The sequence below is a fragment of the Schistocerca nitens genome, chromosome 3, assembly GCF_023898315.1.
Source record: "Schistocerca nitens isolate TAMUIC-IGC-003100 chromosome 3, iqSchNite1.1, whole genome shotgun sequence".
Lineage (NCBI taxonomy): Eukaryota > Metazoa > Arthropoda > Insecta > Orthoptera > Acrididae > Schistocerca > Schistocerca nitens.
In genome coordinates this window covers 515,794,743-515,814,764 of record NC_064616.1, presented here as the reverse complement: position 1 = coordinate 515,814,764, position 20,022 = coordinate 515,794,743, and the positions used below count along the sequence as shown (strand labels likewise).

Here is a 20,022-nt window from a genome sequence, read left to right as displayed (position 1 = left end):
CTAAAATTCTACAACAGATCGACGTCAGAGATATAGGTCTATAGTTTTGTGCATCTGCTTGACGACCCTTCTTGAAGACTGGGACTACCTGTGGTCTTTTTCAATCATTTGGAACCTTCCGTTCCTCTAGAGACGTGCGGTACACTGCTGTTAAAAGGGGGGCAAGTTCTTTTGCGTACTCTGTGTAGAATCGAATTGGTATCCCGTCAAGTCCTGTGGACTTTCCTCTGTTGAGTGATTCCAGTTGCTTTTCTATTCCTTGGACACTTATTTCGATGTCAGCCATTTTTTCGTTTGTGCGAGGATTTAGAGAAGGAACTGCAGAGCGGTCTTCCTCTGTGAAACAGCTTTGGAAAAAAGGTGTTTAGTATTTCAGCTTTACGCATGTCATCCTCTGTTTCAATGCCATCATCATCCCGGAGTGTCTGGATATGCTGTTTCGAGCCACTTACTGATTTAACGTAAGACCAGAACTTCCTAAGATTTTCTGTCAAGTCGGTACATAGAATTTTACTTTTGAACTCGCTGAACGCTTCACGCATAGCCCTCTTTACGCTAACTTTGACACTGTTCAGCTTCTGTTTGTCTGAGAGGTTTAGGCTGCGTTTAAACTTGGAGTGAAGCTCTCTTTGCTTTCGCAGTAGTTTCCTAACTTTGTTGTTGAACCACGGTGGGTTTTTCCTGTCCCTCACAGTTTTATTCGGCACATTCCTGTCTAAAACGCATTTTACGATTGCCTTGAACTTTTTCCATAAACATTCAACATTGTCAGTGTCGGAGCAGAAATTTTTGTTTTGATCTGTTAGGTAGTCTGAAATCTGCCTTCTATTACTCTTGCTAAACAGATAAATCTTCCTCCCTTTTTATATATTCCTCTTAACTTCCATATTCATGGATGCTGCAACGGCCTTATGATCACTGATTCCCTGTTCTGCACTTACAGAGTCGAAAAGTTCGGGTCTGTTTGTTATCAGTAGGTCCAAGATGTTATCTCCACGAGTCGGTTCTCTGTTTAAGTGCTCGAGGTAATTTTCGGATAGTGCACTCAGTATAATATCACTCGATGCTCTGTCCCTACCACCTGTCCTAAACATCTGAGTGTCCCAGTCTATATCTGGTAAATTGAAATCTACACCTAAAACTATAACATGCTGAGAAAATTTATGTGAAATGTATTCCAAAGTTTCTCTCAGTTGTTCTGCCACTAATGCTGCTGAGTCGGGAGGTCAGTAAAAGGAGCCAATTATTAACCTAGCTCGGGTGTTGAGTGTAACCTCCACCCATAATAATTCACAGGAACTATCCACTTCTACTTCACTACAGGATAAACTACTACTAACAGCGACAAACACGCCACCACCGGTTGCATGCAATCTATTCTTTCTAAACACTGTCTGTGCCTTTGCAAAAATTTCGGCAGAATTTATCTCTGGCTTCAGCCAGCTTTCTGTACCTATAACGATTTCAGCTTCGGTGCTTTCTATCAGGGCTTGAAGTTCCGGTACTTTACCAATGCAGCTTCGACAGTTTACAATTACAATACCGAAATAGCTAAGAGTTAATAGAAACAAATGTGCTCAACTGGTAAATGAATGTTTTCATTATGTTTCCTTTCAAATTATTACCCAGTAATTGTACTGCATCAATCCTAATTCAATTCCTCAAGCAGAAGTGGACAAGTTAAACATTTGAACTGAAAGCATCATAGAATGATACATTCTCAGACATGGATTCCTATTCATGATTACTCACTCCCTTCTATGAGTCCTAGAAGTTTGTAACAGGAATTTCTGAACACCTTGTAGGCCATAAAAAGAACATTAAAACACTTAGTAACAAATATTTCTCAAACAACAACCATTTTGCTTAAGCTTTATAAAATTAATGATTACACACAGCATTATTTACAGATGTAAGTTATTTATTTATCGTTAACACTGTAATATTTCTTTAACTTCTTTGGAAAGTTACTGCCTTATACAGCATCCTGTATGTTTTTCGGCAGACTTTTTATTAACATTATACCTGAGTACCAAGGGTTGTTTTTCCATTCAAAGGATTGGTAGTAAGATTGTCTGAATTGGTTTTTCCTCAGAGTATTGTGTTGCTTTTATTGTTAACTATTTTTATATGATTAGGTTAAAATGGCTATACTTTTGAAGCAGTTTATTCATGTTTCAAATGGCTTTTTCCTCAAACTGTCCCCATTTGTTTCCAAAGTTGAATGCAGTTTGTTTCCCGTGTTTGAATTTTCTCATACTGCTGTTCCACACTGCAGGTATGATTCAGTTTCTGTGGCATACTGTACATGCAAGCTGTCTGTATATTGCGACAGCCACTTCATAGTGGGCTTGACAGTACAGAGTTTTTAAACACATTGTGTTAATACGCTGTTTCCATTTCAGGTCACGAGCCACAGTAATGTCTCCTCCAACTTTGTTTCATCAAGCTTTATTTTTGTATGCTCAGACTTTTCTTTGTTTCTGAGCACTGTTTACATAGTGTACTCCATTTTTATAATCAGCTTATTTTCTATTATGCCACGATGTTTTTGCAGAATTACATACAGTGTGGTTATAATCAAACTTTCACTACTTGAGCCAGTGTAGACAGGAAATTATTTACTGTATGGGTACCATGCTTCACAGGAATGATGTTCAGACTGTGTGCTGCAGGATTTGCAGTTTTAGCATCGTGATTTACCATTAGGCACCTGTACTGGTATGGCAATGTGGGGTTTTAACACAATTAACAGTTTGCACTATAGATGCAGTAGTCAACATGGGTCTGGACAACGTGAGCAGGACTTTAAGAGCAAAGCTTATTTTTTTATCAAAATATTTGTGATAGTTCTGCTGCTCCTTGTGAGTATCGACGCATTAACAGAATACCAAGTGTCGCTCTTTCGGCACTTGGGTTGAAGAACATGATTCGGATGTTCGAATTAACTGGCGATTTGGGAACTGCTCCTGGGACAGACCAATGGCCAACTGTGCCACAAATTGTTGAAGTAGTTGTTGCTGCCATGGCCAAGAACGCTGGATACAATGTGTGACCTTCATGCAGTGCACAAGCTGTGTCACAAAAGCTGAACATTCCATCCTCCACTGTTCAAAAAGCACTGTGAACAACTGAAAAATCGTATCTCAAGTGTTGTTCCACGCTGCTGTGGATGCAGGTGGTCATCACATTGAGCAATGTTTGCAACCTGGGAAATAAACATGGAACACAATTAACAAATGTTACCCTCACACATGGAAGTTAGAATGCATTTCTTCCAATGGTTTTTTTCATTATTTCTCTTCTGCATGTCCTTACAAATGTTTTCACAAAGTTTCCCTGTTCTAGAATACACATCTTCCATAGGGGCTTTCTCAAGTAGCAAAAGTTTAATTACAACTGCCCTGTGTATTGCACATTTTTATCTCCATTTAGTATTGTCATATCATCAGCACAAAAAATATACTTTGGAAATATCCATGAACTTTGGGGATAAAACCATTTTCTCTCTATGACTGTATAATATATTATCAAACACAACTGCGGATACATACTGTTCATTACCTTTAACCATTCTGAAACTGTTCTGTGGCCATATAAGAAGGTAGGGCTTAAACAAACAAACAACTAATCCACTATGCATAAGCATTTCTGGGATTTTTGATATGCTTGATATCAGTGAAACTGGTCTGCAGTTTAACAGTCATCCTTGTTCCATTTTTTCTACACTGTCTCACCATCCCAACCATTAAATTTTTCCAAAAAAGGTCTATCCCTGAAAGAGCACTTTGCTACACCCAACAATGGTGTGAATTGTTTCCCTAGCTAGCTGCATGACGCGATTCAAGTCATTTGATACTTGTGAAGTACATATTTCACTCACTGTGATGACAATGAAAAAGTTTAATTCTATGCTGAGAATATATATAATGCTTTCGCACTTTGAAAGATTTATCTTGGCTTAACGAGTTAGCCTAAAAAATTATCCCGTATGACATTAAGGAATGAAAGTAAAGGGGAAATATCATCCATGTCTGACATTATCCAGACTGTAAAAGATTTGTTTAGGCAATTCAGCAGTTCCACGGAATGCTCCTCCAAACTGAATTTATCATGTAGTAATCACTAGAATTTCACACTATCAACTTCTTCAATCAGCTTGTCATACTTTGGAACCATACTGTCACGGGAAACCTCTTCCAACAACTTAACTGTATATAGCGTGACTTTTCAAAGTTTTGTGACACAACAAATTCATAAATAACTACATAAATAAATAAAGGCTACAAACCATTTATTAATGCCAATGAAAATTTCATTACCGTAACTTTCTAAAACTATACTCGATACATGTTCACCTCTTCTGCAAACAAAACCAATTTAGCATCTGGTAATGTTACTGACGAAAGGTCATTAACACAGATCACAAAAAGTAAGGACTCTGAGATGGAACCTAGTTGGACAACATACATAATTAGTTCCTAGTTGAATGATGACTTATAGCTTAACACAGGACTCTCTCCTACTGACAAACTTTTTTTTTTTCCCCCCCTGTCAGACACGATGAACCATTTTGCGTCATTTCCTGTTACACCATGTCACAAAGCAAGCTGGGATATTTTTACTTCCTCTCGTGTTTTGCCATCTGCCGCTTTAAAATTCATTTCTTCATGTCTGACTAACCACCAGTAACATACGTAAGTATAATTTGCATTTTCATGAAAGAGAAAGGTCGGTCCTCAGTTTTGAAGAATATAACACCAGATATAATTTTGTGCTAAATTTTATGAATGTAATTGATTTTCTAATTTATGTTGACTATTCCTAGTTAATATCTTTTGTTATAGGGTGAAATCACTAATTGTTTCGTAGCTGAAATTCTATTGTTGACATATAAACAAATATAAATTCTGTACTAATTATAAACATTTGGAGGAACAACTAATAGTATTCTTAAAGTATTTATTTGGCTCTATTTGAAAACATGTTAGCAAAGTCAGCCCTTAATTACTTTCAAAGTAATTAACAGTTTTGTCAAAAGTATTGTTTGCTTAATGATATTTTTTAATTTCATGATCTAAACAAATAATTTGGCCTAACTCTTGTAGTAGAAGAAACTGTTAAAAAGAACCAATTTTTTGATGAATTCAGTTAATTTAATGAGTTAAGTTTTAATTGTAATTTCTATAAATTAAACACTGGACAATGTGTAGTTTCAGCACCTATTATTGTAAGGATATACAAGGGCCCAATTTTTGGTCCCTAGACAGTCAGTCCACAGCCGAGTTTCAGACGAGGAACCTGTATTGGTTATATCACCAACAATGCATCCGTGAAATAAGTGCAACACAATTAGGCCGTCTGTTAAAACGACAACGTGTTCCATACGTACTTTGTTATTCTTCAAGAACTGTGTTGTTAGGTTTTTACTGCTCGTAGATGTTCAATAGTGAACTATTGTAGCAGTATGTGGGTGTTCGCCTGCAAACTAGTAATGAGGCTTATCTAAAGTTAAACAATAGTGCACTGGCCATATTAAATATGTATAATGGGGGGGAGGGGGGTTGTGAACAGTGAAAGTAAATAATTGTGAAATGCAAATTTGCACCTGTTGGCTAAATCATTTAAAGCAGTCAATGTTGAACTTCATCCTCCATTTTTCAGCCAGTATCACAACACAGTACGTCGACACAAAGGACAACAAATAAAGAAATAAAGCAGGCGAATGTCACAACCACACTACTCTAATTTACTCAAAAGGACATAGTGATTTTGGTAGTGAAATGCCTTTGATGGATCACATAATATACACTAAAGAGCCAAAGAAACTGGTACACCTGCCCGGTATCATGTAGGGCCCCTGCGAGCACGCGGAAGTGCCGCAACACAACATGGTATAGACTCAACTAATGTCTGAAGTAGTGCTGGAGGGAACTGACACTATGAATCCTGCAGGGCTGTCCATAACTCCATAAGAGTACAAGGGGGTGGAGATTTCTTCTAAACAGCACGCTGCAAGGCATCCCAGATATGCTCAATAATGTTCATGTCTGGGGAGTTTGGTGGCCAGCGGAAGTGTACAAACTCAGAATGGTGTTCCTGGAACAACTCTGTAGCAATTTTGGACGTGTGGGGTGTTGCACTGCCCTGCTGGAATTGCTCAAGTCCATCGGAATGCACAATGCACATGAATGGATGCAGGTGATCAAACAGGATGCTTATGTACGTGTCACCTGTCAAAGTTGTGCCTAGACATATCAGGGGGTCCCATATCACTCCAACTGCACACACCCCACACCATTACAGAGCCTCCACCAGCTTGAACACTCCCCTGCTGACATGCAGGGTCCATGGATTCATGAGGTTGTCTCCATACTCGTAAAAGGCCATTCGCTTGATACAATTTGAAATTAGACTTGTCCAACCAGGCAACATGTTTCCAGTCATCAACAGTCCAATGTCAGTGTTGACGGGCCCAGACGAGGCATAAAGCTTTGGGTCATGCAGTCATCAATGGTACACAAGCGGGCCTTCGGCTACGAAAGCCCATATTGATGATGTTTCATTGAGTGGTCCACACACTGACACTTGTTGTTGGCCCAGCAATGATATCTGCAGCAATTTTCTAAAGGGTTGCACTTCTGTCATGGTGAATAATTCTCTTCAGTCCTCGTTGGCCCCGTTCTGCAGGATCTTTTTCCAGCTGCAGCAATGTTGGAGATTTGATGTTTTACCGGATTCCTGATATTCACAGTACACTCTTATGGGAAAACCCTCACTTCATTGCACCTCGGAAATGCTGAGTCCCATCACTTCTGCGCTAACTATAACACTACGTTCAAACTCTCTTAAATCTTGATAATCTGCCATTGTAGCAGCATTAACTAATCTAACAACTGCATCTGACACTTGTTGTCTTACATAGGCATTGCCGATTGCAGAGTCATATTCGGCCTGTTTACATATCTCTGTATTTGAACACAGATGCCTATACCAGTTTATTTGGCACTTCAGTGTACGAGCAGTCTGCAATTTAACATCTAATGAATTGTGCACATTATCACTGTATGTGTAAGTAACTCTCTCAATGTTGGAACTTTAGTATCTGCCCAGGCATGACAATGTTGCTAAACAACACTGTTGGCACAAGGTACTGAACCGGCCGATGGCTGCTCTACAACTGGGGAAAATGAACCCCATAAGAGGAAACGAAAACTCAGTGTATGATTCAGTATACGGGGAAACAGAATGTCCATGTAGAGACGAGCACAAGAATAAACATAACACACAACTGACATAGGCAGCTGACGACCAAACTCTTAGCAACAATGCATGGCAGAAAGTACAAGGTAAGGTCCAGAGTCAGAACTGCCTCATCCAGCTTACTGTCACGTTGCCGGCACGTAAACATTCCATCGGTGGGTCTACCCATACCAAATGTCAGATGTACCCCTCCAGGACAGTTGCCCACACCATTCTGCTGCAGTAACCATGCCAGTTCATCTGCCTCCACTGCAATGTCCATTGACAGTACGAGTCCTCCACAGTGAAAAGGCTATGTAGCACTGGAAATGTCCAGCTTTGGGTCATGACTTCAGGTGCAAAACCAGAGCGAGCACAGGAGACCCGGCCAGCAGACTGACCAGTAAAATCCTGAAACTTCCTGGCAGATTAAAACTGTCTGCCGGGCCGAGACTCTTAACTCGGGACCTTTGCCTTTTGTGGGCAAGTGCTCTACCACTGAGCTACTACCCAAGCACGACTCACGACCCAACCTCACAGCTTCAGTTCTGCCAGTACCTTGTCTCCTACCTTCCAAACTTCACAGAAGCTCTCCTGCAAACCATTCTGGAAACATCCCCTAGGCTGTGGTTAAGCCATGTATTTGCAATATCTTTTCTTCCAGGAATGCTAGTTCTGCTTGGGGCGTGAAGCCACTCGTGAAGGGAAGGTGGCAGAGGGTGCGAAGGGGGCAGCTGCCTGGGGAACCCCTCAGGGCATCACGGGCTGTTTACCATGCATACCTAACTGCGCAACCTGCCAACTGTCAAAAAGAGTCCCTTACTGCAACCGCAAGCTCATGTGACTCTGCAGTCTGGGCAACACCAGCTAAAGAAGAATTGGGCAAGGTCAAATTCCTAGTATAGACCTCAGGATCAGATGCAAACAGGACAGTCACATTCAGAATTACCAAGTCTGCATATGAGGGTCTAATGGATTGGTAGATATCTGGGCCAGTAATGATAACTGCATCTGATTCTGTCTATATCTTCACAAATCCCAGGTGACCAGATACAGTATCGTTGACGAACTTCAGAATTGCATACTGTAGATGAGCTGAGATGACAAGCAACTATTTCTGCTCCATTGGATCACAGCTCCCTCTATACAATGCTCCATTAATGAATTGGAATTCTCCTTTGGTTGGTTCCTCCTCCTCCAAAGTTGCTATAGTTTTCAGCAATGCTGACTCTTCCCTCTGTTCAGCAGCAATATCATACAATGTAGCAGTGACAGGTTTCATCCCTTATTCTGTGTTCCACCAAAGAATTCCTTGAAAGGCAGTCAGGGTCCTTGTGTTTATGCCCACTTGTATATGCCATTATGATGTACTTCTGAAGCCTCAGGTCCCATCCTGCCAGTCGACATGATGAGTCCTTCAGGCTAGTCAGACTACATAGAGGATGGTGGTCCATCAAAATGGTGAATGGTTTGCCAAATAAATGCAGCTGGAACTTGATATTGGCCCAAACAACTGCAAGGCACACACTATTGGTTGCTGAGTATATCAGACTCACAGTATGCTGGCACTTTTTGAGCACCTTCCTGAATTTGCACTAAAACTGCATCTATTGCATAACTGCTAAGGTCAGTGGGAAGTTGTCTCAGCATTCTCATCATACAATGCTAGGACTGGAGAAGATGTTAGTGCTTCCTTAAGGACAAGGAAAGATCTTCTTTTGCAACTCATTCCAGGAAAACTTGGTATCTCCCTGCAGTAGTACTCCTTGCAAGTGATGTGTCTTGGTACAAAGTTCTTTATCAATTGCCAGTGGTATGAGCACATTCCGAGAAAATCTCTTTCATCATCATTGTGCTGAGGAGTTGGAAAAATTGTGACTGCTCTTATTTTCTACAGATTGGGATGGATTCCATTGCCATTCATTAGATGACCCAAAATTTTTGTTTCTTAGGCAGCAAAGAGGCACTTTTTCGAATTTGGGCAGAGGTCTGCTGTCTGAACACACTTTAACACATTTGTCAGTTAGCTTGTATACCGGTTCCTGTTTGTGCACAGGATATGGCTTTTATGTTGCCTAATTGGAGCCACAGAGCCAAAGATGTTTTGAAGTAATCAGCATCGTTACCAAACAATGTCATGTCGTAACCACATTCCAGTACAAACATGAAAAGTCTGTGAAGTGCAACCCTTAGCACTGGAAGCACGTTTATTGTGAAAGATGTACAGCTAGAACAGGACTGACTTCCTGGATAGAGAGCAACTATTTACATGAACACTGAATATCACATAACACACAAACATAAGACATTTCAAGAACCTCCCAGCAATGATAAGTACTAAATAACAGGTTTGACCTGGTGACCTGCAGCCCAACACAGAGCAATGATAACCACTATGCCACACTGCATGCATCACAACTCCTGGCAATGTAATATTGTTATTTGTAATGGTGGTCTGAGATATTCTATGGCAACAAATACCGAGCCTGACAAACCCATTTTTCAGTAAAAGTTATGAAATATTTGTTGAAAAGTTTTGCAACAAAACTATCTGATAAACACTCTTGTAACAGTTGAAGGTAACACCTTTGGCTGCCATTATTTTTCACCAAGCATTTGTAGCTGAAGAGAACATTTAGTCATTCCCTGCTCAGTACACCACGACACAACTAAATGGTTACACAAAATAAAATGGAACAACAGTAACCAAGAAAGGAGCAGATCTGCTGGTATTAGATTACTGTATTCCACACTGCTGAAGAGCAGAGGAGTAATCAGCATTTACATCTGAACCACAGACACACATTTCAAATAGTTACATGAAGTTATCACAGTACACTTACCTGAGATCCATCAGCTGCATACACTCTCAACACAGGGCCTGTATCAAGTCTCACAGCCTCCGTTATAACTGTAATTGTATGATCAAAAGAAGGTGCATTCCTCTTGTTAATTAGAAGACGTACAATTTTTCTTGGTCTTGTACCATTTCTCACTACAGTTATAACACGAGGATAAATGTAAGAAGGAAAATGCTGTTTCACTGGCAAAGATTCGTTAGCTTGAAAACTTTTTGTCTTTGTTTTATGAGCACCTCTCCTGACACCAACATAATTCAGTCGTTTGAATGGTTCTCCTGATCCTGCTGCAACATAGCTTTTCCCATCCTCCAGATCATCAAGTGACATGATTTTCTTTCCAGTTAAGGAGTATAAATTTCTAACTCCAGTCGGTAGGTTTACATGCTTTGATAATGAACGAGTAACTTCTGAAAACACACTTTCAAATGACCTATACCTTTCTGTAGGAAAAACAAGTGATACTCCTTTGAAATAAACATCAGCATTACGGAAAAAATGACATCTTTTGGCATGTCTTACTGATCTTGCTGATGTATTACTTTCATCACAACTTAAATGCTCTAGACTGCTTCCACCACCAGTTAATGATGTTCCATGCTGCATGGAAGATGACAGAGCTGAAGATGATGATAGATTACTTTGGCTGCCCTTGATGCCAGACATGATCTGGAAAAAAAAAGGAATCACTTGTTATTGCATCTCAAGTGACCATGAAAACTGAAGAAAGATGCTGAAACCGATAAAACAGGGAAAATTATTTAGCTAATAATTTGTTTTCCTATGTGTGAGAAAGTTAAATCTCTCCTAAAATGAGGCAATTATATGGCTCAACTTCAATGTCCTATTATGAACAGTGGTGCTCATTGGTGTTCATCTGTTACTAAAGACATACCACCACTTCTGAAACATTCAAGAAAGAAAGCAAAAACGTCAGCAAAATTATTAAAATGATGTAGTAGCTGTGTGTGGCTGGTTGCAACCTAAACTAAAAATGGATACTCCAGGAACTCTGCACCACACATATGCGACCACCTTAAAACCTTGTGACAGAGTGTGACAACATATCCATTATCAAAACATATACCACACTAGAGTTTAGTTAAATTTTTGAGTTTAAGTCTCAAATAAAAGTGCATCTTATTTTACCAGGAAATAAAAGATAGGATTAAAATTTGTGCCACTGAAATGTGAACATCATGAGCACAGCAAACTGGTGGGTTTTCTCACCCAAATGACTGAGTATATACAGATGAATATGGTTAAAATGACTAAAATATCATAAAACAAGTAACAGAAAGACACACAATTACACTCACTTCGAACCACACTCAGTCACCCACACAATCACAATATCTCACATTCTCTACGATAGTGTAAAATGGTCAGATGTTCCAAAACTTGTAATTAGAAACAGAAGTAATGCAACAGGAAACGTAAAATAATTACACAGGAAAATGAGACTGGCTGATCACTTACAAAAAACATGGCTGGACCAGCCACTCTCACAACACATTAAAAACTTCCTCCTAAAATTTTAGGGAACAAGGTGGAAAATTTCACAAAACCTTGAAAGTCTGACCACATTCATCTGATTGTCAGTTACAACAGTGGGCAAATCTGTCATTAAATCAGCTGCTGCTCTCTTGGATGAGTGTAAAACAGTCATCTACAATGTGGCACACTGTGATCCGTACGCCACAAGCACCACACATTGGATAATGATGTGTGTGTGTGTGTGTGTGTGTGTGTGTGTGTGTGTGTGTGTGTGAGTGAGAGAGAGAGAGAGAGAGAGAGAGGGGGGGGGGAAGACAGTGGAAAGACAAAGGCTACCCCCACAGGCTAAGTTGTTTATAAAGCATTAAAGATTAAAGTAAAGTTCCCCTCCCCAGCACTTTAGGGATTATGTCCCAACAGCTAACAAAATTTCAAAATCCCTGTGACACTCATGTCAGAATTGGTGAGCGGATCTCCAGCCAAACCGAGGGCTGCCCTGATGTCAGTAAAGAAAACACACAATGCCAAAATATTTTGAACCAAAAGCAGCACACCAAGAACTTCATAGTGGTAGATCTTCCTGGCCAGATGACGAAACCACATGTTAAAGGGCTATATCCTATGTGCTGCCCAGTGAGTGGCACTTCCTTCCATTGGTGTTGCTGGCATGAATTACACCACACCTTTGTATTCGATTTGAGCCCCCACAGTTTCGTGTCTCCCACTGACACATGATTCTTCTGTCAGATAATGGGAATATGGTTTGTAAGGGGACAGCAATCAACATACGTCATCCAGATATGCTTCTTTGGCTGCTTTGTTGGCCACATCATTTCCCTGTATCCTGATGAGCCCCGGCCTCCAGCAAAAGACTATCTCCATGCCTTGGTGTTGGTGTCACTGTATGGTGTCCTGGATCAACGGAATCAGTTGGTCTATCGGGTACATTTGGTAGACCGCTTGTAGCACACTGAACAAAGCAGCACACACTAGAAACCTTGTACCATGATGACTTTTAATCCACTCCAAGGCTGTCCTAATGCCATGTAACCTCACATCATAATTTTTAAATTGTTCCAGAGGGTGCACTTGGAAATGTCTGTCACAGAAAACAGTTGAATAACTGAGGGCATTCCTTGCAGGGATCTATCCCTATAAAACAACAATAAAACTGTTGTATGTTCTTAATATTGAAGAAAACAGAGTTGTAAAAACACAATCTGGAGTACAAGTTTTCATGCACTGTCTGGCTTCAAATCATTTTTGGCCTCTGAAGACATAACGGCAGCAATTTGTTCCATCCTAGAGGTCTGACACATCCAGATTAGGGCTGGCACGATCCTTGCCTGGTATCCATAAGGGAATAATATTGCTTACTTCCAAGTGACTATGTACTATCTATCAAACCTGATATGATTGAAACAGGAAAAGAGCTTGTCTTTGGCTCTAGGGCACAGATGAAGGAGCATGTGATAATGAATCTGATGCGGTACTGGAGCAGTGTCTCAGGCTGCATACAAGGCTGATTCCAATTCCCACATGAGGAATGTAAGCTTGTTGGCCATCTCATTACACGAGAAGGAGCAGAGCCTCCTCATCTCCATAGGCCTACTGAATATCTGAAGCTCAGGAGTTTGTCCTAATGATGCAGTGACAGTAAAAAAGTGTTCAGCTAAAACCTGAGCTATGTCCTTAGGTATATTCACTAAGGGTCCGGTGCTCAGCAAGGTCTTAAGGGGAGCGTACTGCCCTTGCCTGAAATCCACCTAACTGAGTCCCAAACTCGTGTAGTGGAAGTGCGCCAATTAATGGAAAGCACTAATTCCTTGCAGGAGGTTCCTCTTCCACTCCTCTATCAGTCGCCTCATTTGTGCTGCCACAGACCTGAAGCCACAAAGATTTTCCGTAGTTGTAAGACTTTCGAAACGCTGCAAAGCTGTGCGACTGGTTCCAATTGCTGAACAACCTTCCTCATTCCACCAAGGGACATACTGTCATCTTAGGTGGCGGCAAGACTGGGGAATGGAATCAGCTGCATCTCATCAGATCACACAGGTGACATGGTCCACCATCTCCTGGAAGCATTCCTCTAGTTCAAAGATAGCCTGCTGTATCACAACCAATTTGCCCTTTGAAGCCTCCATCTTCGTAGTCTCCTGTCTACCACTATCCCAGTCAGCAGATGGATCTACACTGCAAAGGGGTCACTGAAATGCAGATATGTGACTCTGTCCCACTCAACTATGTCTGCAGCAGCTGGGGAGCAAAAACAAAGGTCAATGGTGGAAGATGACCCTGCAGCAGTAGCAGTGGAAAATTGTACCATCTGACCAGAGTTCAAAAGGTAGATACACACTAAATGGATGAAGTGCTCGACACTACGATCTCTGGAGCAAAACGATCTCTGGAGCAAGTGGTAGCCAAGCCCCACAGCACAATGTGTGCAATAAAATCATCCAAGAGGAGGAATTGGTGAGAGAATAACCGAAAGCGCTTTGACAGTGCATCTGGATCCAACAGCTTGTGAAGTGGAAGATATAGCGCAAACTGTGATGTGAACTGGTGTGAGAACTTCCACTCCAACAGCTTGTATGGCTGCGGTAAGAGGGACCAGAGAGGAATGGCGTCTGTTATCAATGGAAACAGCCTACCCACCCATAGCCCTGTCTCTTGTAAAATCATCCTTCCCGTAGGAATGGTAGCTGCTTAATTCAGGTGCGCCGGTGGCTTTAAAATGAGTTTCTGGTATGTGGAGGCAGAACGGTCTCTCCTGTAACAAGAACTGTAATTTTTCCAAATGCGGTTGGTATCCATTTAAGTTCCACTGCAATAAGGAAGTCCTTGAGGAAGCCAATGATTAGTGAGGGTTGTCCTCCTACCTCAACAGTGATGATTTACTCAAGAAGTCTGAGGCAACATTAGATAATGCCCAGCTCTCCAGTCCATCCTTGAGGATATCAGTATCCTGAACTATTAAATCCCTATCGGAAAGGAAGATCCATTGGTTTTGCTGCCACATTCTTTGATTTTGAATGACTTGTCGTGTGACTTTTAACTTAATTATGGGATGAGTTGGTTGCATTGATAGAGAAGACTGCTTACTGGGCCTCTGGTGGTGTGCAGCGATATGTTGCCAGGGTTCCAAGTCTTCTGAATCGTTTTGGGGGTCAAGTGCGCTTTTCCCCCCACAGGTACACTGACATGAGCATGCACTCTTACTACAGTCTGTGGTCTGGGTTTGTGTTGAGGCATCGTGCTTGGGGATTGGCTTCTTAATGGGGACAATGCAAAAGAATTAGCAAACACTACAGGTTGCATAGCTTTGAAAGCTGTTTTTAGCTTCATCATACGGTATGTGTGTCATAACCTCCACCTGCTGAATTTTCCTTTTCTCATTATAAATCCTGCAGTAATAAAAATAAAGAACAACAACACAAAAATCATGTCCAAATATTTAAAAGCCCACTAAAACATTCAAGTTGAGTCGTGTGATGCCCGTGACATCACTGGATGGCATGCTGCTCCTATTGTCGTGTAGCTCATTCACAGTGACATCTCGTTTTCAAATTTACGTTTCGGAAAATGGGTTACAAATGATGTATAGTACACAATGTACAAATAAACCTATAAAAACTCCTGAAAAATGATTTTTGAGTGTTCAAAGGCATGAGAAGATGCATGGAATGTGGTTGCAAGTTGCCCACAGATATCCAAATGAGACAGTGATTACTGTGTGTGTGTTCCTGTGAGGATCATTTTGATGTAAGAAAATACTTCTTATAAACATGTTGTCACTTGTAGTGTAATAGGTATCTTGCTGGGCTTCTAATGCAATGTTCACAACATCGATCCTCATTCAGAGCAAGTTTCATTTTTTTCTCCCACTTCATGTTATTGTCTTCTTAAGTGTACCGTATTCATAATACAGTTATTTAAGAGCTACAAATTCTACATCACATTAGATTTTAACATCTGTTTTCATTTATTAGCTTCATTTTACATCTCATCAATATGACATGAATCACAAGGATGGTGTTAAGGAACTGTACTTCATAGCTGATGTAGCTCTTGCTTTGAAGAATCTGAGAAACCTTTTAACAATTTCTGCCACATTGTTCTTCCCAAATAAGTCATTTAAGACAATAATTTACCAATATCCCAACTGAATGTATTGAGCCCATTGTAAAGCTGTCATCCCAACAAAGAGAAAAAAATGAGCACTGCTTGGAACCTGCAAGAAAATGCAATAAGAAGACCAGGGCATTATGATAGAATGGAAGTTGGTCCTGTTTAAACACTTTTGAATCAGTTTTTCAGCAGCAGTTAAATATACAGTAAAACAACAGATAACACCTGGTTATAATTAAAGTGCAACTACTTACAGAAGTCCAGTGTGAGCTGTAACTACTGTATTGGATCGAAACTTGGGATATGTAACTAATGCATCAATGTGGAACCAATTTACACTGGAAAAAATTAGTTCCATTTTTGGTCACAAGGTGCAAATCTGGCACTGTGAAAGCAAGAAAGTTGTATAGAAATGTTTACATAAGTAATGGATCAGGAAGGGGATGTGGGCAGAAAACATCAAACAAGTGAGAAAGGTAAAGTTGATTTTACTATTAACCATCGCTTACATAACTTGTTCAACATGAGCACCAGAGATGCTACATCCATAAAACGATGTGATCAACAGTTGCTCACAGTAGTATCAGTTACATGAATGCAGATCAGGTGATCTTGTGATCTTACAGGCCATTCATCTGGAAAACCTCTGGAGATAACAACATATGTGGAAGATTGCATTAAACTGATCTTCCACTGGGGAAGCAACATGAGGTGTTGCCCATCTTGCATGAAAACAGCAGTTTCCACATAGTTGCGTTTTTCCAAAGCAGGATAGTATGCTGTACAAAGAGGTCTTGATAATGTACAGATGTCACAATACACCTGACAGGCCCTGTGGGTGTATTATCTAGAAAGAAGAATGGACCAAAAACAAAAGCACTTGTAAATCCACACCACATAACCACATATGGCCAATGCAATGGTTCTTTGTGAAACACTCACTTTAACAGCACCCCAAATTTGGCAGTTTTGTGTATTCACTGTACCCTGTAATGTAAAATGTGCCTTGTCACTTCATAGAATATTGTCCACCCACAAGTAATCATCTTTGATCTGTGCCATAAACCAAAGAAAAAATTCATAATACTGCTGCAGATGATAAGGTTTCAGTTGCTGAACCATCTAGATCTCGCACAGGTACCAGTGTAAAATAGACCATATAAATTTCTGTAGTGTTGACTGTGGGATAGACAATTCTTGCGAAACTACTCAAGCACTAGCACTAACGCTACACGGGGCATGTGCTGCTCGGTCAGTTATAGGAACAGCAACCTCGTCAATAACTTCCATCACAATAAGATGTCATCCTCTTCCAGGTGCCACCCAGCTCACCTGTGTTTTCGAATTCTAATTTCTTCATCATCATCATCCTTAAGCCATTAAATGAGAGTGGGCCTCTCCTCAGACCTCTCAGCCAATGGTATTCTCGCACTGTGGCATTGTAGTTGCTCCCATTCACATAAAACAGTTTCACTAAAAGTGCATGCTCTCTTCTTCATAGCCACACAGTTCACCCATATTTTGGCTTGACAAATGAAAGTGTGAATATCACAATGTCATACAAACTGTGTACAGTGCCAGATTTGAATCTGGTGGCCAAAATTGGAACTTACTTTTTTCCAGCATAAATCAGTTCTGCATTAAAGCATTAGCATATCCACCAAGTTTCACTGCCATACGGAAATTACAGCCCACCCTGGACCTCTGTGAGGAGCTGCACTTTAATTATAACCACACGGTACTTTAAGGTTCTGCTGCGTCCACTACATATTTTATAGATGTAACATTTTCCAGTGGTTTAAATTTATGACCTGAAGCAAGAGTAAAATTGCAATGTATAAAGCTGTTGAAGGAAAACATGATGACGCTCTGCAGTTGTGAGAATATTGACAAAAATGATATTTGAATGTCATAATAATTCGGAACAACCACCTGAACCATATTTCTAATATAGGAAAATAGCCTATTTCCACAGACAGCCCCTTCTGTTATACGCCATAGTGATATGGCGAATTTTTTTATGTTTGAAGCACCACAGCATTTGTCAGTGGCAGCAGTTATCGCAAAATACTCTGTCTTTGCCTGGGTGACATTTCTGGCCATTGTGTGGTGACACCCCTGCTTCAGCACAGCTGCTACGGGTAAATGACTGCATATACCAGAAATTCTCCTAATGGCTTCCCATACTTTTGTAGAACAACTGGAACGACTGATAGGGTCTACGAACGTGTGGCATGATAATTTCTAGTTCTCTTTGCTTATCCGCAAAGCTTTGGCTCTCACTATTTGAAAGGCTTCAAAGTGGGGCACCACTTAAACTGTCACAGAGCCATATGTGTGACTTGGATTGCCATCAAGGTATCGACTGCCCTCTTAAGATGACCTGACTTCAGGATGGGTAAGTCAGTGAAATAGTGGATCACGTGTGATGAGGTCCACCCATTCATGGATGCTGACTCGAATTTCAAACACAGCCAGCTGGCTGAACAGTGCCAAGTTAGCTTTGCTGTGATGCATCTTCGCTACTTCCTTTCAATGCTTATATATAATCTATTCCACTATCTACAGGATTGCACACAGTTCTGCACTAACATACACTATGTTATCAAAAGTATATGGACACCCCCAAAAACATATGTTTTTCATATTAGGTGCATTGTGCCACGACCTACTGCCAGGTACTCCATATCAGCGTCCTCAGTAGTCATCAGACATAGTGAGAGAGCAGAATGGGGCACTCCGCGGAACTCACGGACTTCGAACATGGTCAGGTGATTGGGTGTCACTTGTGTCATACGTCTGTACACAAGATTTCCACACTCCTAAACATCCCTAGGTCCACTGTTTCCAATGTGATAGTGAAGTGGCAGCATGAAGGGACATATACAGCACAAAAGCGTACAGGCCGACCTAGTCTGTTGACTGACAGAGAGCGCTGACTGTTGAACAGGGTCGTAATGTGTAATTGGCAGTCATCTATCCAGATCGTCACACAGGAATTCCAAACGGCATCAGGATCCACTGCAAGTACTATGACAGTTAGGCAGGAGGTGAGAAAACTTGGATTTCATGGTTGAGCGGCTGCTCATGAGCCACACAACACGCCGGTAAATGTCAAACGTAAACACTGGACGACTGAACAGTGGAAAAACATTGTGTGGAGTGACGAATCATGCTTACACAATGTGGCGATCCGATGGCAGGGTGTAGTATGGCGATTGCCCGGTGAATGTCATTTGCCAGCATCTGCAGTGCAGACAGTAAAATTCAGAGGCGGTGGTGTTATAGTGTGGTCGTGTTTTTCATGGAGGGGGTTGCACCCCTTGTTCTTTTGTGTGGCACTATCACAGCACAGGCCTACATTGATGTTTTAAACACCTTCTTGCTTCCCGCTGTTGAAGAGCAATTCGGGAATGGCAATTGCACCTTTCAACACGGTCGAGCACCTGTTCATAATGCATGGCCTGTGGCGGAGTGGTTGCACGACAATAACAGCTCTGTAATGGACTGACCTGCACAGAGTCCTGACCTGATTCCTACAGAACACCTTTGGAATGTTTTGGAACGCCGACTTCGTGCCAGGCCTCACCAACTGATATCAATACCTCTCCTCAGTGCAACACTCCGTGAAGAATTGGCTGTCATTACCCAAGAAACCTTCCGGCACGTGATTCAACATATGCCTGCAAGAGTGGAAGCTGTAATCAAGGCTAAGGGTGGGCCAACACCATACTGAATTCCAGCATTGCCGATGGAGGGCACAACGAACTTTTAAGTCATTTTCAGCCAGTTGTCCAGATATTTTTGATCACATAGTGTAGGTTTGATGTGGCTTCTTTTTTAAGATTAAATTCAAAAAATTACACTGTCTGAAAATAAAAGTGAAGCATCCAGAAGACCAAGTCTGATGACAATGCAATATTGTACATATCCACTGCAATTGCAAGTATTTAAATGACTGGAGTTGTAATTCTCTGTGAAAGGTATAACAGTCACCAGTGCGCATTAGTGCTATTTGTGTTTAGTACTGTTACCAGACATGCTAGGGTATATAAGAGGCACGAACAGCCTCACATGTTTAGTAATCACTGTGAAGCACAATGTGGCACTGCATACTCTTATGAGAAAGTTTGAAAGGAACTTATTTGTGGGTCTCCATATGGGCAGCTGGTTAAATTGTGCAACATCTGGATTTGTGAGGCAACTGAATGTGACTGTGAGCCAATGTTGGACTCCATGGGAACATAAGGGCACGCATACTCATCGTCAAGGTTCTGGGAGACCACTTATCACCATC

The 20,022-nt window shown here is 41.0% G+C and overlaps 1 protein-coding gene across 1 annotated transcript in view; it reads right to left on the bottom strand.

Annotated features, from left to right (window-relative positions):
• LOC126249641 (serine/threonine-protein kinase GL21140-like) overlaps nt 1-20,022 on the bottom strand; it is a 223,118-nt gene that overhangs the window by 184,211 nt on the left and 18,885 nt on the right. Inside the window, exon 3 of the mRNA XM_049951319.1 lies at nt 10,086-10,769. Coding sequence (XP_049807276.1) covers nt 10,086-10,766 — 681 coding nt within the window. The 5' untranslated portion in view covers nt 10,767-10,769. The remainder of the gene's footprint in view (nt 1-10,085; nt 10,770-20,022) is intronic.